This window comes from Mobula hypostoma, chromosome 13 (genome assembly GCF_963921235.1).
Source record: "Mobula hypostoma chromosome 13, sMobHyp1.1, whole genome shotgun sequence".
Classification (NCBI taxonomy): domain Eukaryota; kingdom Metazoa; phylum Chordata; class Chondrichthyes; order Myliobatiformes; family Myliobatidae; genus Mobula; species Mobula hypostoma.
In genome coordinates this window covers 22,301,210-22,328,743 of record NC_086109.1, presented here as the reverse complement: position 1 = coordinate 22,328,743, position 27,534 = coordinate 22,301,210, and the positions used below count along the sequence as shown (strand labels likewise).

The window sequence follows — 27,534 nt, the reverse complement described above, 5'->3', positions numbered from 1 at the left end:
AGTCACCAGCTGTTATGGTTAACAACCTGCGATGCTGCAGTATAGTTATACAGAAGCTTGGACTTTGGTGTCCAGGAATCAGTTCAAACTTCACAACCACAATTTAAATATAGTTAATTAAATAATTCTGAAATAACAAGTTAATTAATGATGATTATGTAATGACACAGTGGATCATTAAAAAATCCATTGGGTTCACTAACAGTCTTGCGAGAAGAACATTGTCCTTTAGAATGACCGATCAAGTCAACAGGCGATTAAAAATGGTCCATAAATACTGGTCTCACCATTGATGCCTGGATCCTCCAAGTGAATTGAGTAAAGTGCATCTAAATTCTGTTTTTGGTGAGCAGCCAGTCATTTAAATGGGATTAATCTGCTTCAGTTTAATTTCATTTCAAGTTTAAGGTAACTGAAAGAGGGTGTATGAGATTGTGTGTTTCCCTGATTTATTATCAAGCTAGGCTGAGGCAAAAGTTAAGTTGATGAAAAATTAAACTTTATTTTACAAAACAGATGCTGTTGCAGGTATATTAGTAAAGTGTAAAACTGCACATGATTAGTTTGTTGCTTTTGCACTGTATAGATTATAATCCAACACTGCACTGAAGAAAGCTTTTTGAGTTGGCAAACACAATTCCCTATCAAGACAGAAACAACTTGAGGGGATGAATTTAATGCCTCCTTAGCAACCATCACTTTGGCTTCCATTGCTTTTGTACTTTTATGCTTTATATAATGCGCCTGGTTACAAAGATTAGCTTTATTTCTCACATGTACATTGAAACATCCAGTGAAATGCTTCATTTGTGACAACGACCAACCCAATCCGAGTATGCTGCTCTTTCAGCATGCCCACAATTTATTAACCCATACCTCTTTAGGATGTGGGAGGAAACAGGAAGGAATTCACAGGGTCATGGGGAGAATGTACAGATGCCTTATAGACAGTGACAGGAATTGAACCCCAGTTGCTAATTGCTGGCACTGTGATAGCATTATTTTAACCACGATGTTACCATGCCACCCAAAACAAGCATTGCAGGTCTTTTTAATACTGTACAGAGAAATTTGCCAAAAAGAGTGATGGAAACAGGTTTTAAAAATTAACTTCCAGAGCTATTGGTCATATACTCAAAAAGGAAAAATCTGCAAAGCTATGGGAAAAAGGAGAGTGTGGAACTAATGGGGAAGGGTTTAGAAAGCTGACACAGGCACAATGGACAAATTAACCATTTGTACAAAGTGACTGAATTAAATGTGTGAAGGGAGAAATTCCTATCCAGATTGAATATTGAATAAATTGAATATTTTACTGAGTAGCTTTCATCTGTGAGTAATTGCACTTTATTCCAATGAACTGCTAACTGAACTTCTTTCTGTCTACCAAACAGGTTTCACGGACTTACTGTTGTGGCACATACAGAGCGGGCCCAATGAGACAGATCAGCTTGGTGGGAGCAGTGGATGAAGAGGTTGGAGATTACTTCCCAGAGTTTCTTGATATGTTGGAAGAATCTCCATTTTTGAAAGTAAGTTCACAGACTAGGGATTAATTGGAAATAATGGATATATATAGTACTCTTATTATGCTGTAGAATTGTATACTCTTCTGACATAATACTTAACTCTGTGTCAGAAAATTATCAATTCATGTCCCTTTTCAGAAACATGAGGCCATTGTCTAAGGTGACATTACCACTCTGAGTTGCTGCCTTTCAGAGGAAATTTGCTTTTTATTGTGGTCATAATAGATCCCACTGCCTCCGTTGTAACAGGGTTGTCTTCAGCAATCCTGATAAAGGTCATTGAAACAGATATCTGGTCTTTATCATGTTGTTGTAACAACTACAAAATGCTGGAGAAACTCAGCCGTTCAGGCAGGATCTATGGAAAGGAGTAAGCAGTCAATGTTTCAGGCCAAGACCTATCTTCACAACGGGAAAGGAAAGGAGAAGAAGCCAGAATAAGAAGGTGGGGGGCGGGGGTATTGGGAAGGAGTGCAAGTTGGAAGAGTTGGAGAGCAGCAGAGATCAGAGGGGGAGCAGGGAGCAGTGACCAGTGACCAAGGGTCTCACTGACCTTGTGTCAAAGGGAAGATTTAAACCTCAATGACACTTCAGCAAATCATGAACACAAGAGATTCTGCAGATACTGGAAATCCAGAGTAACACAGACAAAATGTTGCAGGAGCTCCCACCATCAGTTAGGTCTTCAACCGTGACTGTATTTTCAAAGCATAGTTTAATTTCAGATCAAATCAAATCAAGTTTAATTGTCATTCAAACCATTTATAGACACAGCTGAATGAGAGCGTTCCTCTGTGGCTAAGTTGCAAAACATTCAAAATAGCAAGTAACATAAATCAAAATATAGAACAAAGAAGCATATTCACTGAAAAAAACATACATAGTCCTAGACCCTCAGCAACAATGTCCAGCAATTGATGATAGCCTCCCGGCAGCGTACAGATGCATGCAATCCAGCCTGTCATTCCACCTCCCGAATAAAGGAGGGCAGCACCGACAGGCAAGGCCAGATTCCAGCTGCACTGAACCATGCTGTAGCGCTTCCATGTCTCTCACCTGGTCTGCAACAGCAGGCAAGCCCAAGGCTTGAGGCCTAGTTCTCGCTACAACTAAGGCAACACAACTCCCATGCTGACTGTCCTTCACCAGACAAGGGTAACAGGCCTGCGGCAACTTACGTTATCACTGTCCAACAAAGTCTTGCGATCACAAGTAAAATGTCGGAGACAATCTCCCACGGTTATACTGCACCAACTCTGATGCTTTTGAGTAGCAGGCATCAACAAGGTCTGCAGCCAGGTCAGCTGCTCTGAACCCAGACCAGTTCTTCTGACATCCGGGCTGACCCCATTGACACGTCAGCTGACTCTGCCACTGACACCAGTCTAGCTACTCCGATCAACGAGCACCTCACTGATGGAATAGCCCTGCAGTACCCAATGTTCTTGGAGGAGAATTGTCATTGGACCATAAAAAGCAGATCTTACAAAGTAAAAAGCACCTTTGGTTGGCCCCTGTGAGACCATTCCATTCACATGAGCCATCACCTCACCAGAGATCCTGAGGCTATGTTTTCTGTACTTATAGACATGCTGTCTCATGTTGGCAGTAAAGTTTGCCTCAGTTTGCAGGAGGGAATATAATGGTCTGAGAATATGACATGAAAACATCTGTTCCAAGACTCTGCCAACTTAGTATTTGCTGTTTTAATGACCATTAATAATGTTTTGGCCATCATGCATTATTCAGCCTGACTGAAAGGCCATGTCTATTTAGTGATAATCTGTTGAGTAGTAGAGTTCAAGGACCACGTCATCTAGCATTGATTAAAAGGGACTATCCATTTAACTGAAGCTGTGACCCACTGATAAAGACTTTGTATTTATATGGAGCCTTTCACCGTATTATAACAGTGAAAGGTGAATTATATCAAACGAAATGCGTTTTTCAGTGTCTCACTGTGATAATGTGTAAAACAAGGCAGTCACAAAGTGCAATAGATTCAAGATTCTGTATTGTCATTCTTCAGAACACGAGTATAAAGGAGCGAAATGATTTACTCCAGATCCAATGCAGCATAAAAAACACAATAAATGTAAGAACACAATAAAAAAAACAAAATAAATATAAAAGCAATAGTTTTATAAAGCACAATGTACAAGGAACTGTTATATAGTCTGACTTTATATACAGTTGCACCAAAAAATTTGTGAATCCTTTGCAATTACCTGGTTTTCTGCATTAATTACTCATAAAATGTGCTCTGATCTTCATCGAAGCCACAATAATAGACAAACACAATCTGGCTAAACATAATTGTTTGTGTACCTTTCATATCTTTATTGAACTCATTGTTTAATCATTCACAGTCTAGGCTGGTAAAAGTATGTGAATCCTTGTATTTAGTAACTGGTATAACCTTTAGCAGCAATAGCCTCCAAACATTTCCTATAGCTGCTGATCAGATTTGCCCAACAGCAGGGACGAATTTTAGACCATTCCTCCGTACAAAAGTGTTTCAGTTCATCAATATTTCAGGGATACCTTACATGAACAACCCTCTTCAGGTCATGCCACAGCAACTCGATTGGGTTAAATAGATAGATAGATAGACATACTTTATTGATCCTGAGGGAAATTGGGTTTTGTTACAGCTGCACCAACCAAGAATAGAGCATAAATATGACAATACAAAACCCACAAACAATCAAACAACAATATGCAAACTATGCCAGATGGAAATAAGTCCAGGACCAGCCTATTGGCTCAGGGTGTCTGACCTTCCACGCAAGGAGCTGCAAAGTTCACTGTCCACAGGCGGGAACGCCCAGTGTTGTATCTCGGTGGAATATAGCCAGAGTCCAACAGCAAAAAGTTCAATATCCGGGCTACAAACACGTTCCTCGATCATAATATGATTAGGATCGCCATCCGTTGTTAACCAGAACAGCAAGCCCCTAACTCCTCTACACTTACCGCTCTCAGTGCACTTCCGGTCAGCCCAAACGGTCTGGAAGCCCTCCATGGGAAAGTTTTGGTTGGGTATGTCCTCGTGCAGCCACGTTTCAGTAAAACACATAACACTGCTCTCCCGAAATGTTCTCTGACTCCCGGCTAGCGCCGTCAACTAGTCCATTTTATTACCCACTGAACTGCTCTTCTCCATAAGTCTCTATTGTCTCGACCCGGTCCTCTTTCCTCACCTTTGTGATCCCCCTTTGCATCCTCTGTGTTTTCCTTCAGATTTCGGCAGGAGTGTCCGCCGCTCTGTTCACTAAACTGGCCGGCATAATGTCTGGAGTCTGACTTGGCCATTCCAAGACACAAATTTTCTTCTTTTTAATCCATCTGTTGTTGATTTACTCTTTGTATTTTAGTTCATTGTCTTGTTGCATCATCCAACTTCAGATGGTGGACCACTACCCTGACATTCTCCTGTAAAATGTCTTGATACAATTTTGAATTTATTGTTCCTCAATAATTGCAAGTTCTCCGAGTTCTGAGGCAGCAAAGCAGCCCAATACCATGATGCTCCTTCCACCGTGCTTCACAGTTGAGATGAGGTTTTGGTGTTGCTGTGCACTGCCCTTTCCTCTCCGAGCATATCAGTGTGCATTTCTGCGAGGAAGTTCAACTTTTGTCTTATCTTTTCTCAGAATGTTGTCCTAGGAGCATTGTGGAATATCCAGGTGGTCTTTTGCAAACTTGAGACATGTAGCAATGTTTTATTTTAGAGAGCAGTGGTTTCCTCTGTGGTGTCCTTCCATGAGTACCATTCTTGTTCAGTGTTTTTTTTTCTAGTGGACACATGAACAGAGACTTTAGCAAGTTTTAGAAATTTCTGCAGGAGTCTTGCTGTTACCCTTGGGTTTTTTTTCACTTCGTTCAGCATTGCATGTTGTTATTGTTGATGTGATCTTTGCAGGATGCCCATTCAAAGAGAGAGTAGCAACAGTACAGAATTTCCTCCATTTCTAGACAATATCTCTTGCTGTGGACTGATGAATACTTTGGTTTTTAGAAATGCTTTTGTCGACTTTTCCAGCTTCATGCATTTCTGCAATTCTTCTAAGATCCTCTAAAAGTTGTTTTGATTGAGGCATGATGCACGTAAACAGATCTTTCTTGAGAAGAACAGGCTCTGTCAGTAACCTGACTTCATGTGTTTTTTATAGGACAGAGCACTTCTACAACCCACACCTCCAATCTCACCTTACTGATTGGAACACATGACTCCAAATAGCTTTTGTGGAAGGCATTATCCCAGAGGTTCACATACTTTTTTCAACCTAGACTGCAATTATTTAAATGGTGTGCTTAGTATTGACGAGGAGAAGTGTCATTAGTTTAGGCAGATTGTGTTTATCTATTATTGTGATGTAGATGAAGATCAGGCCACATTTTATGAGTAATTAATGCAGCAAAACAGGGAATTGCAAAGGAATCACAAGCTTTCTCTTGCAACTGTACATAAAGTGACGCTCAGTGATAAGTATGTAGAGGTGGGGTGAGTTATTAGGTGAGGGAGTTTACCACGGGTAACATATTTCTCAACTAGAAACATAGAAAACCTACAGCACAATACAGGTCCTTCAGCCCACAAAGTTGTGCCGAACATGTCCTTACCTTAGAAATTACTAGGCTTATCTATAGCCTTCTATTCTTCTAAGCTCAATGTACCTATCCAAAAGTCTCTTAAAAGACACTATCGTATCCGCCTCCACCACCATTGCCGGCAGCCCACTCCACTCACCACTCTCTGAGTGAAAAAAACTTACCCCTGACATCTCCTCTGTATCTACTCCCCAGCACCTTAAACCTGTGTCCTCTTGTGTCAACCATTTCAACCCTGGGAAAAAGCCTCTGACTATCCACACGATCAATGCCTCTCATCATCTTATACACCTCTATCAGGTCTCATCCTCTGTCGCTCCAAGGAGAAAAGGCCAAGTTCACTCAACCTGTTTTAATAAGGCATGCTCCCCAATCCAGGCAACATTTTTGTAAATCTCATTTGCACCCTTTCTATGGCTTTCACATCTTTCCTGTAGTGAGGTGACCAGAACTGAGCACAGTACTCCCAAGTGGTCCTATATAGCTGCAACATTACCCCTCGGCTCCTAATTTCAATTCCATGATTGATGAAGGCCAATATACCGTATGCCTTCTTAACCACAGAGTCAACCTGCACAGTTGTTTTGAGCGTCCTGTGGACTCGGACCCCAAGATCCCTCTGATCCTCCACACTGCCAGGAGTCTTACCATTAATAGTATATTCTGCCATCGTATTTGACCTACCAAAATGAACCACTTCACACTTAAAACCATAAGACAAAGGAGCAGAAGTTGACCATTCGGCCCATCGAGTCTGCTCCACCATTTTATCATGAGCTGATCCATTCTCCCATTTAGTCCCATTCCCCCGCCTTCTCACCATAACCTTTGATGCCCTGGTTACTCAGATACCTGTCAATCTCTGCCTTAAATACACCCAATGACTTGGCCTCCACTGCTGCCCGTGGCAACAAATTCCATAGATTCACCACCCTCTGGCTAAAAAAAATTATTCGCATTTCTGTTCTGAATGGGCGCCCTTCAATCCTTAAGTCATGCCCTCTCGTACTAGACTCCCCCATTATGGGAAACAACTTTGCCACATCCACTCTGTCCGTGCCTTTCAACATTCAAAATGTTTCTATGAGGTCTCCCCCTCATTCTTCTAAACTCCAAGGAACACAGTCCAAGAGCGGACAAACGTCCCTCATATGTTAACCCTGGGTTAAGATAACTTATCTGGGTTGAACTCCATCTGCCACTTCTCAGCCCAGTTTTGCATCCTATCAATGTCCCACTGTAATCTCTGACAGCCCTCCACACTATCCACAACAGCTCCAACCTTTGTGTCATCAGCAAACTTACTTAACCCATCCCTCCACTTCCTCATCCAGGTCATTTATAAAAATCACGAAGAGTAATGGTCCCAGAACAGATCCCTGAGGCACACCACTAGTCACCGACCTCCATGCAGAAAATGACCTGTCTACAACCACTTTTTGCCTTCTGTGGGCAAGCCAGTTCTGGATCCACAAAGCAATGTCCCCTTGGATCCCATGCCTCCTTATTTTCTCAATTAGCCTTGCATGGGATACCTTATCAAATGCCTTGCTGAAATCCATATACATATCCTAAACTACATATAGCTTTCCTTGGGACACAGCCAGTCATCCCCATAACAGAATTGAGATACACATTAGTGCTGCTTTGGGGAGGGGGGGGGTAGTGAATGAGATTTGAATATCATCAGAAAGTCTTCTCAGAGTTCTTCCACCAGTTTCTTTGCCACAGTCCTTGTGTGAAAAATGTAGGTTGCCATGGTAGCACAGACGTTAGCATGACGCTATTACAGCTTGACATGCTGGAGTTCGAAGTTTAATTTTAGTATCATCTGTGAGAAACTTGTACGTTCCTCCCGTGAGTGCGTGAGTTTCCTCAGTGATCCGGTTTCCTCCCATAGTCCAATGACGTACCAGTTAGTACATTAATTGGGCATTGTAAATTGTCCTGTGACAATTAAATAGGTGATTACTGGGTGGTGCAGTTTGTTGGTCCAGAAAGGCTTGTTCTATGCTGTGTCTGTAAATAAATGAATAAATAATCAAATATCCACTACAGGGATACATTTCCAGTAAAATCTCCACTGGGATATATTTCCCATTAGAAGGAATTTTTTTAGTCTCTGTTAGAGGTAAATTTTATACACCACAGGCAGTGTCCAGATAACAAATGGATTTCATTTTTAAGGATTTTGTACGTAAATAGAAAAATGTACAAAAATCATTTGATATGGTAACTACAACTTCATATTATAGTAATAAATGGCATCAAAAACACACAAGACTGAAAAGAGAACAATTTGTGTTTATAGGAAACAACATATGCACATACATCAGACTTCTAAATTTATTAACAGGTGCTTGTTCAACATGTCAATCCATAGCCGCCTCTTTTGCCAAAATGAGGCCATTCTCGAGATGGAGGGACAACACTTCATATTCCAACTAGGTAGCCTCCAACCTGATGGCATGAAAGCGATTTCTCCTTCCGATAATTTGTTTTCCTCTCCCTCTTCGCTGTTCATCTCTTTCCCACTCTGGCCTTATACCTCTTTTTCTCACATGCCTATCACCTCCCCCGGTGCCCCTCCTCCTTCCCTTTCTCCTTTGGTCCACTCTCCTCTCCTCCTTTTCCAGATCTTTATCTTTATCTTTCCCACCTACCTGGCTTCACCTTCTAACTAGTCCTCCTTCCTTTCCCCCCACCCCATTTTTTTTTATTCTGGCATCTTCCCCCTTCCTTTCCAGTCCTGATAAAGGGTCTTGGATGTCTATTCGTTTCCACAGAAATGCCTTACCTTCTGAGTTTCTCCAGCATTTTTGTGTGTTGGTCTGGATTTCTGGCATCTGCAGATTCTCTTGTGTATATGTAGGGAGTGTCCTGCCAGACAAACTTAACACTTGCAAAGTAAACTATTTTTCCTTTCCTGAGTCAAAGTTTAAAGTTTCATCCAACTATTGTAGGAGAACATTTTCTGACATGGATTGTTTGTCAGGAAGACAATTCACAGCAACCTTCTGGTAATGATCAAATACACATTGCTTTGATTTTAACACTTCTCGCCTGGGAAGGATATTAAATATGAGCTTTGTAAAAACGTAGAACAAAACTCTCTTGCTGAAAGGTAGCTAGCAGTTGAACAGGAGTTTATTTTAGAGTGAGTTGTTATGCATTGCCTAATAAATGGTGGCTCAGATTTGTTAGAACGTTCAAAATGGAACTCAAAAATAGTATAAAATAGCATTTACAGGTTAACTTGTGCTTTCAGTTCACCAGATTCATGTAACTGTTTATGGATTTTTATGTAAAGATCTTGCATTGCTAAGTGAAAAGTTTAAAGTATGGCAGTGAAACTAATAGGGTTAGCTTGAGAAAGCTAGCCAAAACACAAAAGTTGAATGGGTTTCTGTTCTCTAATTGGAAGGAATCTGACTATTTGTACATGTGAGATTAGATTGTTCTCAGTCATTTTTTAATGGGTATATCTCAAATAGATGACTCTGCCATGGGGGACACTGTCCAACCTTCAGCTGCACTGCCGGTCACAGAGTGACGATGGGCCCATAATGTGGGTGAGACCCGGCGAGCAGATGATTCCAACTGCTGATATGCCAAAGTCACCCTTCAAGAGACGACGGTAGGAATACCTTGGGATGTAACGCTTCAGGCAGTCTTTACCAAAACCCAGGGCAAGCTTGGTTTTGACTATTATTATTATTTTGCAGATCAATGAATGAAATCAAGAATCTCCAGTATCTACCTCGGGCCAGCGAACCTCGCGAAATCCTCTTTGAGGACAGGACGCGAGCCCACGCAGATCACGTGGGGCAAGGCTTTGATTGGAAGAGCACGGCAGCTGTAGGTGTACTGAAGGCAGTCCAGTATGGAGAGTGGTAAGAAGGTCGTAATTTGCATTTGTCTGGCCTTTCATTACAGATTTATGCAGAATGGGGTCAATATACCTACTCCAAGTATTCCCATCATCCCCTCACTGGTGCCATTTCATGTGATTTCTTGGATAAGTTCATTTCAAAGGAAGCCATCCTTTTGTTACATGGAATAATTCCATGATCGTCAAGATACTAACATTGAACCTCTGCAACTAAAGACGCTGGCATTTGTCCCTGACAACTCCAGTATCCAGGGTTAAAATTTTTCAATCTGCAGATGATCACTACGCTATAGGAAGAGAGATTTCACCAGTATGTTGTCTGACATGGAGCATTTCATTTATACAGAGAGTGATTTGTTTTCCTTGAAGCAGAAAGGCTTAGGGAGGGCCCTGATGGAAATGTAAAAAAATTTCAGGACATAGGCTAGATGATAGGAGATCTCCCCCACAAGAGGATTATCTAAAACCAATGGACAGAGATTAAAAGGTAAAAGTAAGAAATTTCTAGGGGATTTGAGGAAGCAGTTGGTTGAAACCCAGAATGCACTGCCTGAGTGGATGGCAAAGGTATCAGTGCTGGTGATCGATATCAATAATTTGAATGAAAATGTAGATAGGTAACACCAAGATTGAAGGACTTGTGGACAGTGTAAAGGACTGTCAAAGAATATAGCAAGATCTAATCAGTTACAGATATGGACAGAGAAGTGGCAGATAGAATTTAACCCGGGCAAGTGGGAGATGTTGCACTTCGGGAGGTCAAGTGAATGGAAAAGGTTAATGTCATGGAGAAAGAGAAGGATCTTGGAGTCAAAGTCCATTGTTTACTGAAAGTGGGCTACACATGTGGATAAGATGGTAAGAAGGTGTATGGCATGCTTTCTTTCATTGGCAGGGGTGTTGAGGAAAAGATGAAGGAAGTCATGCTGCAGCTATATGAAACTTTATTTAGACACTTGAGCATTGAGTGCATTTCTGGTAGCATTATTATAGAAAGGATGTGGAGACTGGGGAAGGGTGCAGAAGAGGTTTGCCAGGATGCTGCCTGAATTAGAAGGTATGAGATATAGGGAAAGATTGAACAAACTTGGGGTGTTCTTCCTAGATCTAGGTTCCCAGCCTGGGGTTAACGAACACTTTGCTTAATGGTATCGGTCCATGCATTAAAAAAGGTTGAGAACTCCCTACCTTAGAGTGTCAAATACGGGGGGGGGCTTTAAAATTGAGAAGCCTGGATATGATACACAGCCAGATTTTTTTCCACAGGGTAGAACACCAAAGCACATACTTTCAAGAATTGGAGGGAGGAGGTTGAAAGCAGCATGAGCAGCAGGCTTTTCTATGCAGAGAATGATAGATGGCAAGAATGGGTTACTAGTGCTAGTGGAATCAGGCAGTTTGAGGCTTTTAAATAGACACATGAAAATGGAAGGATATAGATGATGCTTAGGAGGACATTTAGTATAAATTAGCATCAGAATGGCACAACTCATGCACTGAATGGCATATCCAGTGTTGTTCTGTGCTTTAAATCTGAAATAAAAACAGAAAATGCTGAAAAAACACAATGTCAGTCAGCATCTGTACAAAAAGAAACACTGAATAGAAGGTTCCATAATCTAGTAGTTATCGTGTCTGCTTTACACGCGGAGGGTCCTGTGTTCAAGCCCCAGCGGAACTGTGCATTCTTTGGGCCCCACAGTAGAGTAGTGGTTAGCTTAACATTATTACAGCTCGAGGCCTTTGGAGTTCAAATCTGGCACCACTCTGTAAGTAGTCTCTGTGTGTCCTCCCCATTGGATGTGCTCCGCTTTCCTCATACCAGGTAGGTAAATTGGTCGTTGTAAATCGTCCCGTGATTAGGTTAGGGTTAATCAGAGTTGTGGGTTTGCTGGAGTGGTGTAGCTCAAAGGGCCAGAAGGACCTACTCCACACTGTATCACGAAATAAATAAATGTTAACTGATTCTTTTTTCCACTGTTGCTGCCCGACCCATGTGCTTGTAGTATTTTCTTTTATTGTACCAAGACTTAGAGTAGGCAGACAAGTGGCATGTGAGAAGTGTGAAGTGATGCCTTTTGCTAAAAAGAATGAATAGGTCAAAATAAACTATTTAAAGAAGTTTTAAATATGGTGCTGGGACAGTCTTGGGCACACATTTATAAGTGGCAGGATATGTTGAGAGTGCAGTTAGTAAGATGAGATATTGATCTTGAGTAGAGTTCAGAAATATGGGCGTTATGCTGGAATCCTACTCAGCCATCTTTAAAAGAGTGTGGAGCTCCTAGAGACGATACAAAAATGATTCACTAGAATTATTTCAGCCAAAAACCTAAACCAAGAATTTTAGTTATAAGCTTAGACCAGCTGGTGGTTTTCTTTTTGGAGCCATGCAGATTGGGATATTTGATAGAAGTGTGCAAGATTGTGAGTGGTTAAAATGCGGCAAATGAAAGGAAGTTGTTTGTTGTTATAACTGGATGATTCGTGCACCTGGAACCATAGATTTACATTCTTAGGCAAAGGTTACAAGGGGACATGGTTTAACCTCTTTATGCAGGAAAAAAACCAGCAATCAGTAAACAGTAATCTTGACTGCTCCCTGCAAAACCAGTTTTTTTTAAAATCCCTCCTCTCCTTCTATTCCCCACTCTGGGCTCTTATCTCTTCTCAGCTGCCTGTAACCTCCCCCTGAGTCCCCTCCTTCCCTTTCTCCTCTGGTCCACTCTCCTCTCCCACCCACCTAGTTCCACCTGTCACCTTCTGGCTAGCCTCCTTCCCCTCCCCCCCCCACCACCTTACCCCTTCTTTTCCAGTCCCAAAGAAGGGTCTTGGCCGGAAACATCAACTGTTCTTTCACTTGCGTTGATGCAGCCTGACCTGAGTTCCTCCAGCATTTTGTGTGTTTTGCTTTGGATTTCCACATTCTGCAGAATTTCTCGTTTTAGGAATCTGGAAGTATCTGCATTTAGTGTTTCCAGAGAGGAATAGATAGAATGACAACATGATTGTAGTCGGAGAAAAGTACCGTGTGGGATTGCTGTACCTCAAGCTAAAGACAGTGGCCCTGATGGCTGTCACCTGTGTCGTAACAATTTTGAGTCTTTTCATCAGCACTCCTTTCACCTTCCAAGCACACTTCTGCTTTGTAGCAGCAAAACCAAAACTAAACAATTGCTGCTAGCCTGCAACCACAGTGGAGTTACTATACTTGCATGACGCACACCCAGCTCCAAGGATAGTTCCAAAAGATATATCCTTTATTAGCAATTAGCAAACATACAATCTTGAAACGATTAACTTGAGTGTACCCAAGTATAAGCTAAGCATTATTCTGTGTTATCTCGGCGGTCAGCAATAGATACGACATCTGCCATTCCCAAGCTACAAACTTCCCCTAAATAAGCAAGAATATGTAACTTATTCGCTTCACTTTGACCACACCCCCGCTCATGTGACTAGTTATCATAATGACCAAGCAATGCAGAATAGAAAGCAGATAGAGAATGGATACATGGTTCCTACAAACTTTTCAGCTCTGACGCTCCTATGTTTTTGTACTGGGACTGTCAGTATGAAATGAGACCTAAACTTGGTCTTTGCACTGAGGACAGCATTACTATTGAGCCATGCCTTACATCTACAGTTAATGTAGCTAAGATGCCTAAGACTTTTGTATTAGCTCAGTAGTATTAAGTGGAATTCGGAAAATGGAAAAAATAATCTACAGTACTATGCAGAAATCTTAAGCACCCAAACGCTATATATGTGCCTTAGACTTTTGCACGGTACCCGTACTTGGATTCAAAGGCGGTGCCTTAGGTGCAATTCTATGTAGTTAAAAGCTTTGTATCTTGTGCAATCCTAACACTGGATTAAAGTTGACTCCTTGGTGAGCCAATTCAGAAATGAGTTTGCTTATGTTCTTCGTGAGTCCTTTATTATTTTGTATTTATCAAGAACCCCTGGTGCTCTATTTAACAGAGGCTCATTATCTGTTTGATGATTGAAATTTTACTTGTCTAATGTTAAGCTTCTCTCAGTGTATCTGAATTCTCAATTGATAGACTTTTTTTATTACTTGTCCTTTCCTGTATTTTTTTCCAAACATTTCTCCAGTATTAATGGAGTTTGATAAAATGTTGTAAATTCATTCTTTGTATTTCAAACTTTAAATTGCTTCAGTCATTCTAATCTGATTATTACAAAAACTGAAATTATTTTCAAATCCCACTTAATAAAACTCTTGTTCCCTTCTTGGTAGGAGTGACAAGATTCGAATAACCAAAGACGTGATATGTTTTCATGCAGAGGACTTCACAGACGTTGTGCAACGATTACAGCTGGATCTGCATGAGCCACCTGTGTCACAGGTATTGCATTCAAATCCCCTTCTAGAGTTCAGCGGGAGTTTATATGTAGAGTTGCACATCTGTCTAGCTATCTGCTTTAACTCATTGTATCATGCTGAGGAGTGACATATGGGAAGCGGAATTTGATGGGAGGATTCTGCTCGCCATCAATTTTGTGCGGTTGGATTAACTTCAGGATGTTTGTATTAGTTTCAAGTAATGTAGCTGGTAATTGGAACCATTCTTGCAATATTTTGTCACCTTTGCAGCCAAACATTATTCCCTAAGCTGTTAGAACTTGTGCAGAGGTTTTAGAGATGTAGTTTAAGGTGTTCCATGCAGTACTGTCCCAAAGGTATTTGACCTGTGGTCTGGTCTTGAAGAAAGCGCTTCATTTTGAGATTTTGGAAGTGAAGTCATAGAACACTACAGCACAGAAAGGGGCCCTTTGGCCCATCTAGTCTGTGCTGAACTATTAATCTCCCTAGTCCCATTGACCTGCACCTGGACCATGCCATCCAAACCCCCTCCATCTGTGTACCTATCCAACTTTCTCTTTACACACACACCTCTTCCGCTGACAGCTCATTCCACACTCTCACCAACCTCGAGTGAAGAGGTTTTCCCTCGTGTTTCCCATAAACATTTCACTTGTAATCCATGACCTCCAGTTCTAGTCTCACCCAACCTCGGTGGAAAAAGCCTGCTTGCATATACCCTATCTATAACCCTCATACTTTTGTATAACCCTGATCAAATCTCCCCTCATTCTTCTATGCTCTAGGGAATAGATTTCTAACCTATTCAGCCTTTCCCTATAACTCAGGTCCTCAAGTACAGGCAACATCTTTGTAAAGTTTCACTGCATTCTTTCAACCTCGTTGACATCCTTGTTAAAGGTATGTGACCAAAACTGCACACAGTTTTCCAAATTAGGCCTCACCATTGCCTTGTACAACTTCAACATAACATCCCAACTCCAGTAAACAACAGGAATTCTGCAGATGCTGGAAATTCAAGCAACATACATCAAAGTTGCTGGTGAACGCAGCAGGCCAAGCAGCATCTATAGGAAGAGGCGCAGTCGACGTTTCAGGCCGAGACCCTTCGTCAGGACTAACTGAAGGCCCAACTCCAGTGTTCAGTTCTTTGGTTTATGAAGGCGGAAGTGCCAAAAATGTTCTTTATGACCCAATCTACCTTTGATGCCTCTTTCAAGGAATTATGGGTCTGTATTCCCAGATCCTTTGTTCTACTGCACTCCTCAGTGCCCTACCATTCACTGTGTTAAGTCCTACCCTAGTTTGTCCTCCCCAAGTGCAACACCTCGCACTCGTCTGCATTAAATTCCATCTGCCATTTTTCAAAACATTTTTCCAGCTGGTCCAGATCCCACTGGAACTTTGTCTGCTGTCCACCACAGCCTAATCTTGGTGTCATCCACAAATTTGCTGATCCAGTTTACTACATTATCATCCAGATTGTTGATATAGATGACAAACAACGGACGCAGCATCATCCCTTTGACACACAGGCCTCCAGTCAGAGAGGTAATCATCTACTACCACTCTCTGGCTTTTCCCACGAAGCCAATGTCAATTAACTACCTCACCTTGAATACCAAGCAAATGAACCTTTTTGACCAACCTCCAAAGACCTTACTAAAGTCCATGTAGACCACACTTACTGCCTTACCTTCATCAACTTCCCTGGTAAAGTCATTGAAAAGCTCTATAAGATTGGTTAAGCATGAGCTACCATGCACAAAACCATGTTGTCTGTCCCTATTCAGCGCATGTCTGTCCAAATACTTATATCTAGTCCCTTAGAATACCTTCCAATAACTTACCATGACTGGTCAGGGTTACCCTCACCAACCTATAATTTCTCATCTTATTCTTAGAGCCTCCCTTAAGCAAGGGATCAACATTCGCTCTGGATTTGCACTCTGAGATCCCTCTGTGCGTCAGTGTTCTCAAGGATCCTGCCATTTACCGTATAGTATCCTCTTGCATTTTATATCTCAGAACACATCATCTCACACTTGGTCCAAATTAAACTGCACCTGCTATTTCTCTGCCTGGTTTCCAGCTGACCTGTATCCCACAGTCTCCTTTGGCAACCTTCCTCCTTTTCCGCAACTTGGATTTTTGTCATCTACAAACTTATCAGCCCATCTATATATTCATATCACAAGCAGCTAGCAGTAGTACTGATCCTTGCAGATCACCACTGGTCACAAACCTCCAATCACAGAAACACCTCTCCACCATTACCATTGTTGTCTATGGTCAAGACAATCTTGTATCTAATTTACCAACTCACTGTGGATCCCATGTGACTTACTCTTCTGGATTACTGTACTCTAAGGGATCTTGTCAAATGCTTTACTAAAATCTGTGTATGCAGCATCCATTGCCCGATATCATCATCTTCCATCCTTCCTCATCTCCATAAAATATAACTCAATCAAATATGTGGAAGAGGGGACTCCCCCCCCCCCACACCACAAGAGTCATGCTGACTCTTAATAACCAGATCATGACACTTAATTTTAGTGTAGCGGTTCCTGTAGCGCTATTACAGCTCAGGAGGTCAGAGTTCAATCCTGTGTCATATTTAAATAGTTTGTACGTTCTCCCCATGACCATGTGAGTTACCTCCAGTGCTTCAGTTTCCTTCCACGGGCAAAAGATGTACCGGTTAGTAGGTTAATTGGTCATTATAAATTGTCCGTTGATTAGGCTAAGGTTAAAGAGGTGGGTTGTTCGGCGGTGCAGTTCGTTGGGCCTGTTCCATGCTGTATCTCTGAATGAATAAAAAGATGAATACTGGGCATGCATTTCTAAGTGCAAGTAAATCCGATTTATAAGAATCTTCCTGCCACTGACTATGTAAAGTATAATGGTGGTTTGTTGAGGAATAGCATCTAACTATTGGAATAGGTTGTCAACTATCCTTGCTTCAGTGATTTCCGCGTCAGTGTCATTTACTGCAAGGACGATATACCATTCTAGTTTCTCTTTTCTTTTCACAGTGCGTGCAATGGGTGGATGAAGCAAAACTCAATCAATTACGGAGGGAGGGCATCCGCTACTCCAGAATCCAGCTCTCGGACAACGACATATACTTTATTCCTCGAAATGTCATTCACCAGTTCAAAACTGTGTCTGCTGTTTGTAGCTTAGCATGGCACATACGCCTGAAGAAATACCACCAGGAGGAGACAGAAACAAAACCAAACACAGACTCTGACACCGCCACTAAAGAAATTAAAACAGAAACTGATGTGAGCTGTTCAGATGATATGGCAGTGGAACCTGAAGTCCAGGCTAAGCTGCCCGTAATACAGGAAGATCACAGTCATCAACCCCAAGATCAGCAAAGTTTTCCACAATAACGTGTGTATATACTCAACTTTTTAAATAAATATTTTTTCTTTCTTTTTAAACAGGGATGTGAAGTTTTAGTTTTATAAGTTGGCTGGGATTCAAATTTTAGTGAAGAAATCGTGCCGTTCTTAAAGTGTGTTCCTTGAATTGCGGTGACGTTAAAATGCACTCAGCAAGTGAAGGCCAGCCCTGTTTACACAGATGTTCAGGCCATTCGTGGTCAGGATTTTGACCTCTTTAATCTGATTCTGGTTAATGTCCTGAAAAGGCCTTGTCGAACCTGCACTTCATTTCCGAGTGCATAATGTAGCAGGAGTGCCACCAGCACTATAAACCAAACAAGATGCTCTGTATCTTCACAATAGACTGTTTTTAATGAAGACTTGCCACTATTTTGCTGTTTTAAATTTTACTTGCATGACTGTAAATTTACCTATTGACGAAACACATTGTGAGGATGTGCAGGAATAGATCTTTGGAATATCTGAACAATGCTCACTTATGGTCCAGTTTCTTCAGTGTTCACTCGTTTCCTTGAGGATACGTTACCTTTGCCCACTCTGAGTCTCTACATTATTTCTGTTTTACAGCAGAATGATTAACCCTTTTCTGCCTCTTGAATTGACCTAGCTGGCCAGTGAGTTTATGCAGTTAGGGTACGATATTTGGGTATGACATTAGCAGTCAGGCTTGTCAGAATCTCCCACATTGAGAAAATGAACAAAATTCATTCCCCATTGGGTAGAAACAGTGCCACAAAAATGGGCAGTCATCTTAACTACTTTAGACCAGTATTTAAACTCCATGTAAGACTAACCCAACCTTAATTACTTATTCTGATTCAGCTTCCATATACAAGACTCCTTCTGCATGTATGTATCAAAGTGCATGTCTACCATCTGCCTCTGATTTTTTTATTGGGGTTCATCTCTGCAAGTCTAAAGACGTCCCTTGATCTTGGAGTATTTTAAGGAGTTTTAAATAATGTTTGAGGACAGCACGTGCATGCTGAGGTTTCTTCCAGCCTTGAATACTGAAGTTGTTGCAATTTAACCTTGCCCCTAATACCTATTGGAAATCATTGCTGATGTTCTTGAGTAGCCTTTTTATGATTACTGAGATGCCTGTTTCACTAATGGCTTAAGTCTAGCTCAGTGTCGGCCCTGGGCTGTGAAGCTGGCTGCTTCTGAGCTTCCTATTGTTAAGCTGCTCATGCTGAGTTCCTTTGATCTCTGGACTGTGGAGTGGAGATATATGCCACAACCTTTCACTCGACTCCAGCTGAAGGCATTCATTTCTGGATTTCTTTGTGAAATAAACATGGCAAAATATCAATAAGATTGCTTGGGAAAGAAGAAAGATAGATTTTTATTGCCAGTTTCTCTTGAACTATTACTCATTTGTCCTGGTTAGGATTGCAGTACCTCTTTAGGTACTTCTTGATTAGACTTTTGAAAATCTTCCCTAAAAGTGTTCAGGAACATATTCCATTGATTCACCTGGAAATTTCTTGTTGAAAGATTAAATGGGGAAAAAATTAAATCTGTGATGAGGAGACCTTAAGTCACTTGGGTTAGATAACTTTAGAGTGGGGTGGAAGACCTTTCTCATTCATAAAATTATGAACTTGTACTTCATGGCAACTATTAATATATTAAGATTTCTGATACTGAAGAACTTGGGGCATAATGTTAATGCAACCCACACCTGTCCAGGTATGTAGCCATATCTGTCATTCTGCCACTCCTGGGCAAGGTAGTTGCTCTCATTCATTAGACAATCTCAATTAATTTTATGTATCTTTTATAATTTTGTTTTTATCAATGCTATGATTAGAACTTCTTTAAACTTCCGTCCTCTGCTCCTTTCCACATTTGTTTCCCATTGTTGCAGACCCAAAGTACTTTGGAACAAAGCCATTCAAGCCTTGTAGCAGAATGTGCTTCAAACAGAGTGGAGCAAGCCCAAAATCCCAAGAAAGCTGAAAGGCTCGGAGATGTTTCTTGAATATTTTTGGTTGATAGATTTCCATGCCTAGCAAAGGTTTTTGGAACCTAGACAGACCTTTAAAAAAAAATCTAAATCAATTGTAATTATATCGAACAGCAGAAAAGGCTTTAAAGATAAAATAGTCCAACTCCTTTTATTTCCTTCTCGAGCTTGCTCTTTTCCAGGCCTCAGAATACAGGGATCATGAGATCATGACTAGTTCATATTTTACTCTGTTGCTAGTTGTGTGATGCATTGCTGAAGAAGTTGCTGGCTAATTACAGCAATAATTATTTATTAATCTGCAGCAAGCTGCATTAAGATGCAAAAAAAGACCCTCTCATTGGGGGAAAGCTTATGGAACCATATCACATCTCCTACAAAGATATTTGGTATTCAAATTTTGATACTGCTTACTCAATCTCAACTCAATTTTAAATTAACAGTCTTAGCTATTTTTACATTACAATTAACTTACCTTTAATTCAATATCCATGAAGTGGAAGATAATGGGAACGATGGCTTCCTTGAAATCAAAAATTCATTCTTGTTGCACTTTGTATCGTTTCATTTTTCTTTTGAAGTAATTTAATTTACTGAGTTTTGCAGTGTGTTGAAACTGTCCTAAGAAGCAATAACCATTTTCACACAGAGGTCAACAGAGTAACGTTAGGCATATGAGCACACACTGGTTGTGTAAGGAAAAAGTCCTTGTAGCATTTCATTTTCTGCACAGACTGCCCGTCTCTTATAAGTGCAAATCTGTTCTGCAGCCATGTTTCATTTTAGTTAATCAATAGAATTTTTTTAGAGATCTAGTTTAATATCCACTCAAAATTGGAAGAAAATCTGCAGGAAAAGTTATTTCCTGAAGTTGTTGATGGAAGCACCCAACAACAAATTGCATAAAGTTAATTTTTAATATAAAGCATTGTGATTGGTATGCACTGCCAGATGGTGATCTAGTTCAGCCATTCCTACTAATCGCCCACACTTGCTTTCAAAATTAAATTGGACAATTGGAAGGGAATAAAATTCCCAGACTTGTTCTTCCTGTATGCCAGGAAAGGTGTAAATAGGCTAATGGTGGCCAACTATGCTGTTAAGATTCTAATACAAGCTTGTCTTTTCAACCTTGTCTTATTCTGTTGATCCGCATGTTATGTACTTTCTAGGCTCCAGGAGCAATTAGACTGGAATCGAGAAAGCAGTCAAATGCAGAACAGATTACTTGGTACAATGAGCTTAGAAAATGCTTTGATTTCAGAAAGGTATTGCCTAAATTGAGTTTCGTTGAATCCCAAGTATAGTCTCAATATGATGGAAATTTGAGTAGTTCTGTATTTTAAAATGACCTGGTGATGCCAATTTGCAATGGCACCTTGTAGCATTTGGGCTGAATTGAGGACTAGCTTGCGTAATCTTCCATTTAGATGACTGAGGGATAATCTAATCAGGCTGCTTAACATTAAGAATAGATTCAAAATGTCAAAGGAACTTTAAACAAATCAACAGAGCATCAGCAAATCTTCTCACATCCAGCTGATGCTGCTCAACATACTGAGTTCCTCCAGAGATTTTTTTTTGTGTAGCAAAGAAGCTTTCAACTGGTTTGGAATTCAGTGCAAAGGATGTGATTTTAGAGCACTTCTCATAACGTGGGATAAACGTTTGCAATTCTCTTTGCAAGCTCAGATCACACTATAGGTGTGGATGCTGAGAGGTTCAGTTAAATTCTTGAGTTCAGATGGTTAGTTTTAAGTACTGGTTATACATTATTGGTGGATTAAAGGAGATGATTGGGAGATCAGCTTGATATTACAGTTTGAGCTTGATATTACAATGGACGGATTGAGTGACCATTGACTCGGGTATGAAAATAATTTAATATTTTCAAAAGTCCCATTGTTCTGAAACCCATTAGCTTTTGAGGGAAATGGGGAAGATTTTGCATGTCTCACTTAACGCTCTTGATGTGAATTTCTTTCAAGCAATTCAAACCAATCTGCCCTCTCTTAAGACAATGCCAGTTTTTGTGCACAGCTTGAAACTGGCTACATGTCCTCTGCACTGGAAACTCAGTGGAACCAGTGCAAACCTTCATATAACTCTACATGTTCTGCCTTGGTTTGCCCTTCCTGACAATCCATTGCATAATTTCCCTCTTGAGATTATAGGTACAAAATCAGGACATTCAGACTCTTGTTTCTTTTCTAGCCAGCAGGCTAAGGACTACCCAACTGAAGGACCTTGCACGTTTTGTCCCATCTCTACATGATGGACATGTTGAATGCCAGTGAAACCGCTGCCTGGGTTGTTGTCTTTCACCTATAGATTTGTCCAGTTCCTTAACTCCAAGTTGTCAATCTAAGTTGGAAGCAATAAACAGCTATCTCTGCTGGATTCCCCATTCCGTTTCCATTCCAACATCAATTTTCTAAATGGCAAACATGTAGCTTTTTTCAGCCAATTGTACATCTCTTCCTGTTCCAGTAATATGACAGTATGCTTAATATTGAGATATCTACAAAATCAGAATAGATGTTAAAATCTGATTTAAAAAAAATAAAACTATAATGTAATGTGCAATCATAAATGATGTAATCTGTGTAAACAGGGTTCTTGAGCAACTAGCACTTGCTAACATGATGGACAACCTTTATATTGAAAATAATTTTATCCTCCAGATACTTAGGTTGAAGGGGAGGGGGGTGGGGTAAGAATTCCAGAAACTCATTCTCTGCTTTTTAATGAGAGGAGCTGTATTTGTTGTCTTGTCCTGAGATTTTTAGAGCTTAAAATTTGGTTGTTCAGAGTAAAACTTGCTTCCCAGGCACTTGTATTTTTTATTCACTTTAGTGTATTTGTAATTTTTTATCCATTTATAAATGTAAGCTGTTTTCAAAAGAAATATGACTCCTTTAAGATATTGTAATATTGTACCTAGCAGGATAATTCCTTCAGGTTTATCTTACTTTACCAATAGTCAGCATTATTGAAATGCCTCAGTGTATCTAGCGGTAATTTATGAAGACATTTACTTTATTTTTGAACATTTCTATCAGTGTAGCAGAGTTAATGCCCAGAAGGGTATTGTATTTTTGTATTTCTGTTAAGTATATTTACATTAATGTAAACTTTTCAGCCAATCTGCATGCATTATTGGTATCATTGGCTTACAAATCTTCAGAATACTGTAATATGGTGCCACACTGCAAGTGGGCATGTCTGTTCTTGAGATCATTACACAATCAAGCTGCAAGTATGTCCATCCATTCTTAGATGCATAAGATCATTCCTGAAGTTGACCCATTGACGAGCTTTGTGCCTGCCCATTCTGGGAGATCATTGGACTGTCAGATTGAGTACATCTCTCATTTTAGACATTTGCTTCAGAGGGAGGGTGGTGTAAGATAGATCATAGTAAATTGATTGCTGGCTACACAAATCAGTCATTGACTTCAAATCTGTCATCTGCCATATGTTCCCACTCACCAAGGTAAAATATCTTGCTTTGTGTCCTTTCTTCTGCACTACCAGAATGTCAACTGCCGACCAGGGTCAGAGGTGTTAACAGAGCTGAAGGGTTGCTGTTAATCAGGCTTTGTTTGAAAATTTTGACTACTTCTAATAGATCAAGACTGCAAAAATGTTGGTGTCACCCGACATTAAATATGAGATTGCAAGTCAACCGAAGGGATCTTTCCATTAGTGCTGTTCCTTCAGTAGTTATGTGGCAGGCACTCCACATTCTCACCATTTTTGTAGTTGAGGGATTTGTCCTGAATTTCATTTGGAGTTATAGTGAATTACCTGGTTGAGCCCTGATTTTTTTTTTAATGGCCTACCCCGACCTGGAAATATCTTCAATGTATCTGCATTTCTTAATCAAGGAATATTACAGCTCTGGAGCTATACAGCTGGTCAGTGATAGCAGTCTGAGTAAAGGGATGGTGACAAGAAGAGGCACCAAAAAGCTTTCTGGGATTTTGGTGTCAAGTGGTAGCTACTGGAAAATGTGCTCTCCGCAAGTCAAGTCAATCTACAGTCATGAAGAAAATAATGGCTTTTTGGTCTAATCTACTGGAAATTGGAAGAGAACCAAAAGAACATTTGTGATCTCTCAGAATAAATAGAATAGAAAAGGCACTAATTTTCTTTTGATGCAACAGCAGACTTGCATCCTCAGGAGTGCACCACTCTTAATGTATTTTCTTTCCACTTGCCCGGTACAATTCAAAACTAAAGGGATAAGTGCAGTATGTGTTAGTTTGTTGATGGACACTTGACTATTTTGGACAGACAGCCAATTCCACTGTCAATGCAAAGTACTGTTCCACAGCCGCATGTGAATCTGTAAAACAGTGGTCCATGGAGGAAATTGTTCATGAGAACCTCACTTGCAAATAAAATTTTCAGAATGGCATTTGCTTGGGAAGTAAGATTTGCTTTGCTTGGCCTTAGTTCCATCACAACCCCTATAAATTCTTGTCTCACCAGAGGGTGTAATAACTTTTTAATGAAGCGGAGTGTGAGCGAATGGTACATTTTAAGATAAATAAATCTCTATGTGATATTAACCTTTTGCTCAGTGAATTTCTTTAGTTCACTATATGAAGCATGTTTTAACCTTTTAAAATGTTGCTTTGTAAGATTTTAAATTTGAGCGTGCAGATGGAATACATAGAAAATTTCTTTGAAGTATTTTTTTAAATAAACTGGAAAAAGTTCTGAAGTTGTTTTTTTTTATTGATGTTATTTTAATGAAGGAAACTGTAATTTTCTGTAACTTAAAAAATACTGCACACAAACAGGACATTTAATCCAACTAGTCTGTAAGTGTTAAGAGTTGAGCCAACTATACTGTTTAATTTCATCAGAATATCGTAGCATTCCTTTTTCCCTCATGCAGTTATTAGCTTATTTGTAAATACATCAAGTGGTGGTTCTATGCAATAACAGCGGGAGGAGATGGTAGAGATGGATGCAATCACAATCTTTAAAGACAGTGGGACAGGTATGTTGGAAAGGTTTAGAGGGATATTGCTCTGATGCCAGCAAATAGATGGGCATCTTGGTTGGCATGAAGAAGCTGTTATTGTTCTATGCTATGAATCTATGCTAACATCCCTCCTAATTGCCCTGAGATGATGGGTTGCATATTTTCATTCTTTAATATGACTCCTCCACCAGTGACTTAGTCTACATTCCAGATCATAGAATATTGTACACAGAAGGCTACTCACTTCATCAAACCTGTTATTTCTTTAATGCAGTTAGTTCTACTTCACACTTTTTCCAGGTAAGCCCCAAAAGGGTTTTCTTTAAGAATTTAACCAAGTCTTTCTTTAAGGCTCTCATTGATTCTCTGTCCACTACCCCTTGTACCATATCTCTGAAAAGGTATTCAATCAGAATCTCATTTATTATCACTGTTTTATGATGTGTTGTTTCATGGCAGTAGTACAGACACATAAAATTTCTATAAGCTACAAAATAAATGTATTCTGTTTTAAGGTTTTCACTTACATTGTCTGTTACTTTTGCCCATGTCCAACTTCCATGCCTTCTAGTGTCACCCTTCAGTCACTGGAAACTGAACCCACTGGGATTTGAAGCAGATGACACAATCTATGGGTCACCTTCACATCCCATCCAAAGCTTCTGCAATATTCCTAATATCAAGTACAGGACACCAGTTCAGTTGAACAAACTTATTAAACATAGATTTAGCAATGCATTATGTTCCTAACTGGTTTATTTAATTTGTCTTATTACTTTTTAATGATCTGTGCAAAATAATAGAAACCTAGTTTCTGTTCTTGAGCCCTATTTAAAATTGTACTATTTAGGATGTGTTGACTTTTCTCAATGTACCAGAAATTATCAAGTCACACTTATCTGCATTGAATTTCATCTGCTATGTATTTGTCTATTTCTACAGTCTATCTATGTCTATGCTCATGTCTTTTAGTCTTGTGATATCATCACTGTTTATTGCACTTGAGATGTTTTGTGCAAAGTGTAAATTTAAAAATGTGTGTTTGTGTGTGCGCCCTTAACTCCTGGTGGAGTCGTCGGGACACCGTCATAACAAGCTTTTGGTATGTTCATCGTACAGCGTGTCTTGGGCATCTGAAATCTGGCAGAGCCCATCCCACTCCAGGTTCTTTTTTTACGAGGTTGAGTTGTTAGCTCGACACTCAACCCAGGCACGGATGGAGAGCGTGCAAGGGAGCCGGCTGGATTTGAACTCAGGACCTCTTGCCCCGAATTCCAGCGCTGATGCCACTACGCCACCAGCCGGCAAAAATTTTTAAATAGGGCCCTGCAAAATATTACCATTGCTAGTTTTATACATGCTGTGTAATTAGGAGGGGGAAAAAATGTTAAATAGTTCTCTCATGGTGTGCCGTAGATGTAGTAATCCAGTAAAGTCCTTAAATGTAGTTATTGCAACTGGATATACTGAGGAAATAAAGGGTGAGAGATTTGATTTTAGATAATGCTATCTGGCATCTGCAGTGCTTTGATGCTCTCCACATAAAACAACTATAGAATGGAGTGACAAACGAGAAAATCTGCAGATGCTGGGAATCTGAGCAACACACACAATTGCTGGAGGAACTCAGCAGGCCAGGCAGCATCTAGGAAAAGAGTGCAGTCGACATTTCGAGCCAAAACCCTTCGGCAGGATGGCAGAACATGAAGTGGAATGACAGTTTTCTAAGCAATTAGGGTTAGTTTCCTGGTAGACGATCTTAAGTGAAAAGATAATTAATACATTTCAAAGGCATTTAGTCACTCAAAGGAATAATGTATTAATACAGGCAAATAGCATTAGGGTAGATAGGCATAAAAGCTGGCATGGACTTGATAGGCCAACAGCCCAATTCTGTACTGTACGACTATTTCTATGAAAGGTTGCTGGTTTCCTGCCTTTATCTGTATGTATCCCTTCCCCTCCCACTCTCAGCTTGCACTCCATTCTTATTGCTCCTCCTTGCTATATCCCTCATCAATACACTACAGACCTCTCTGCATTTGCACTCCCACTCTTAATGTATTTTCAACCACTTCTTCCCACCCCATTTCAAACAACTTTGCTCTACTAGTAAGTGCTTAGAATCCTTGGCATCTACAGAAACCTTTAGAATCATCAAAGATCATTTACAGTTACATGACATGAACTTAATAAAGAACGATGTGCCTTTCACATTCTTTTAGGATACATCAAATGACTTTATAGCCAAGGGAGCACTTTTGAAATGTAGTTACTCTCATAAAGTACTGAAATATACCCAATCTCAACCATTGATAATTGTCCCATACACCCTGGTGATTGCCCCAGCTGCAATTTTCATAATTACGCTTAATACTAATTACCTAATTAACTCATTTTAAGCACTACATTCAAGATGCATAATTTAATTTTAATGACCTGATTTAAATTCTTACCTGTGTGTGTGTCTGCTTAAATTCAGTCAATGGAACTTAAACTCAGCACCTTCTGAGCTTAGTGTTATCTGCTCAGCCTATCTCGTGCCTGAGGCTTCACTGAGAACTGAACAGAGAGAAAATGAGCAATTAACTAATTGACATCAAGATGAATATAAAGCTAAATGTGACTATGTCTTCTGACTTCGATGTAATTGAATTTATGGACAATTGGTGACCGTAAATCTAGATTACATTCCCAGTGTGTGCAATAGTTCAGCAGTTGATCTTGAAATAAGGACACAAGTAAATGGATTGCCTGATGCCAG

General features: G+C 40.2%; 1 protein-coding gene across 1 annotated transcript in view; it reads left to right on the top strand.

The window, feature by feature from the left end:
- LOC134355484 (lysine-specific demethylase 9-like) overlaps positions 1-24,486 on the top strand; it is a 75,641-nt gene extending 51,155 nt beyond the window's left edge. Inside the window, exons 3-7 of the mRNA XM_063065438.1 lie at positions 1,395-1,532; positions 9,638-9,780; positions 9,869-10,036; positions 14,300-14,408; positions 17,425-24,486. Of these exons, the coding sequence (XP_062921508.1) occupies positions 1,395-1,532; positions 9,638-9,780; positions 9,869-10,036; positions 14,300-14,408; positions 17,425-17,787 (921 nt within the window). The 3' untranslated portion in view covers positions 17,788-24,486. The remainder of the gene's footprint in view (positions 1-1,394; positions 1,533-9,637; positions 9,781-9,868; positions 10,037-14,299; positions 14,409-17,424) is intronic.
- Positions 24,487-27,534: the final 3,048 nt, after the last annotated feature.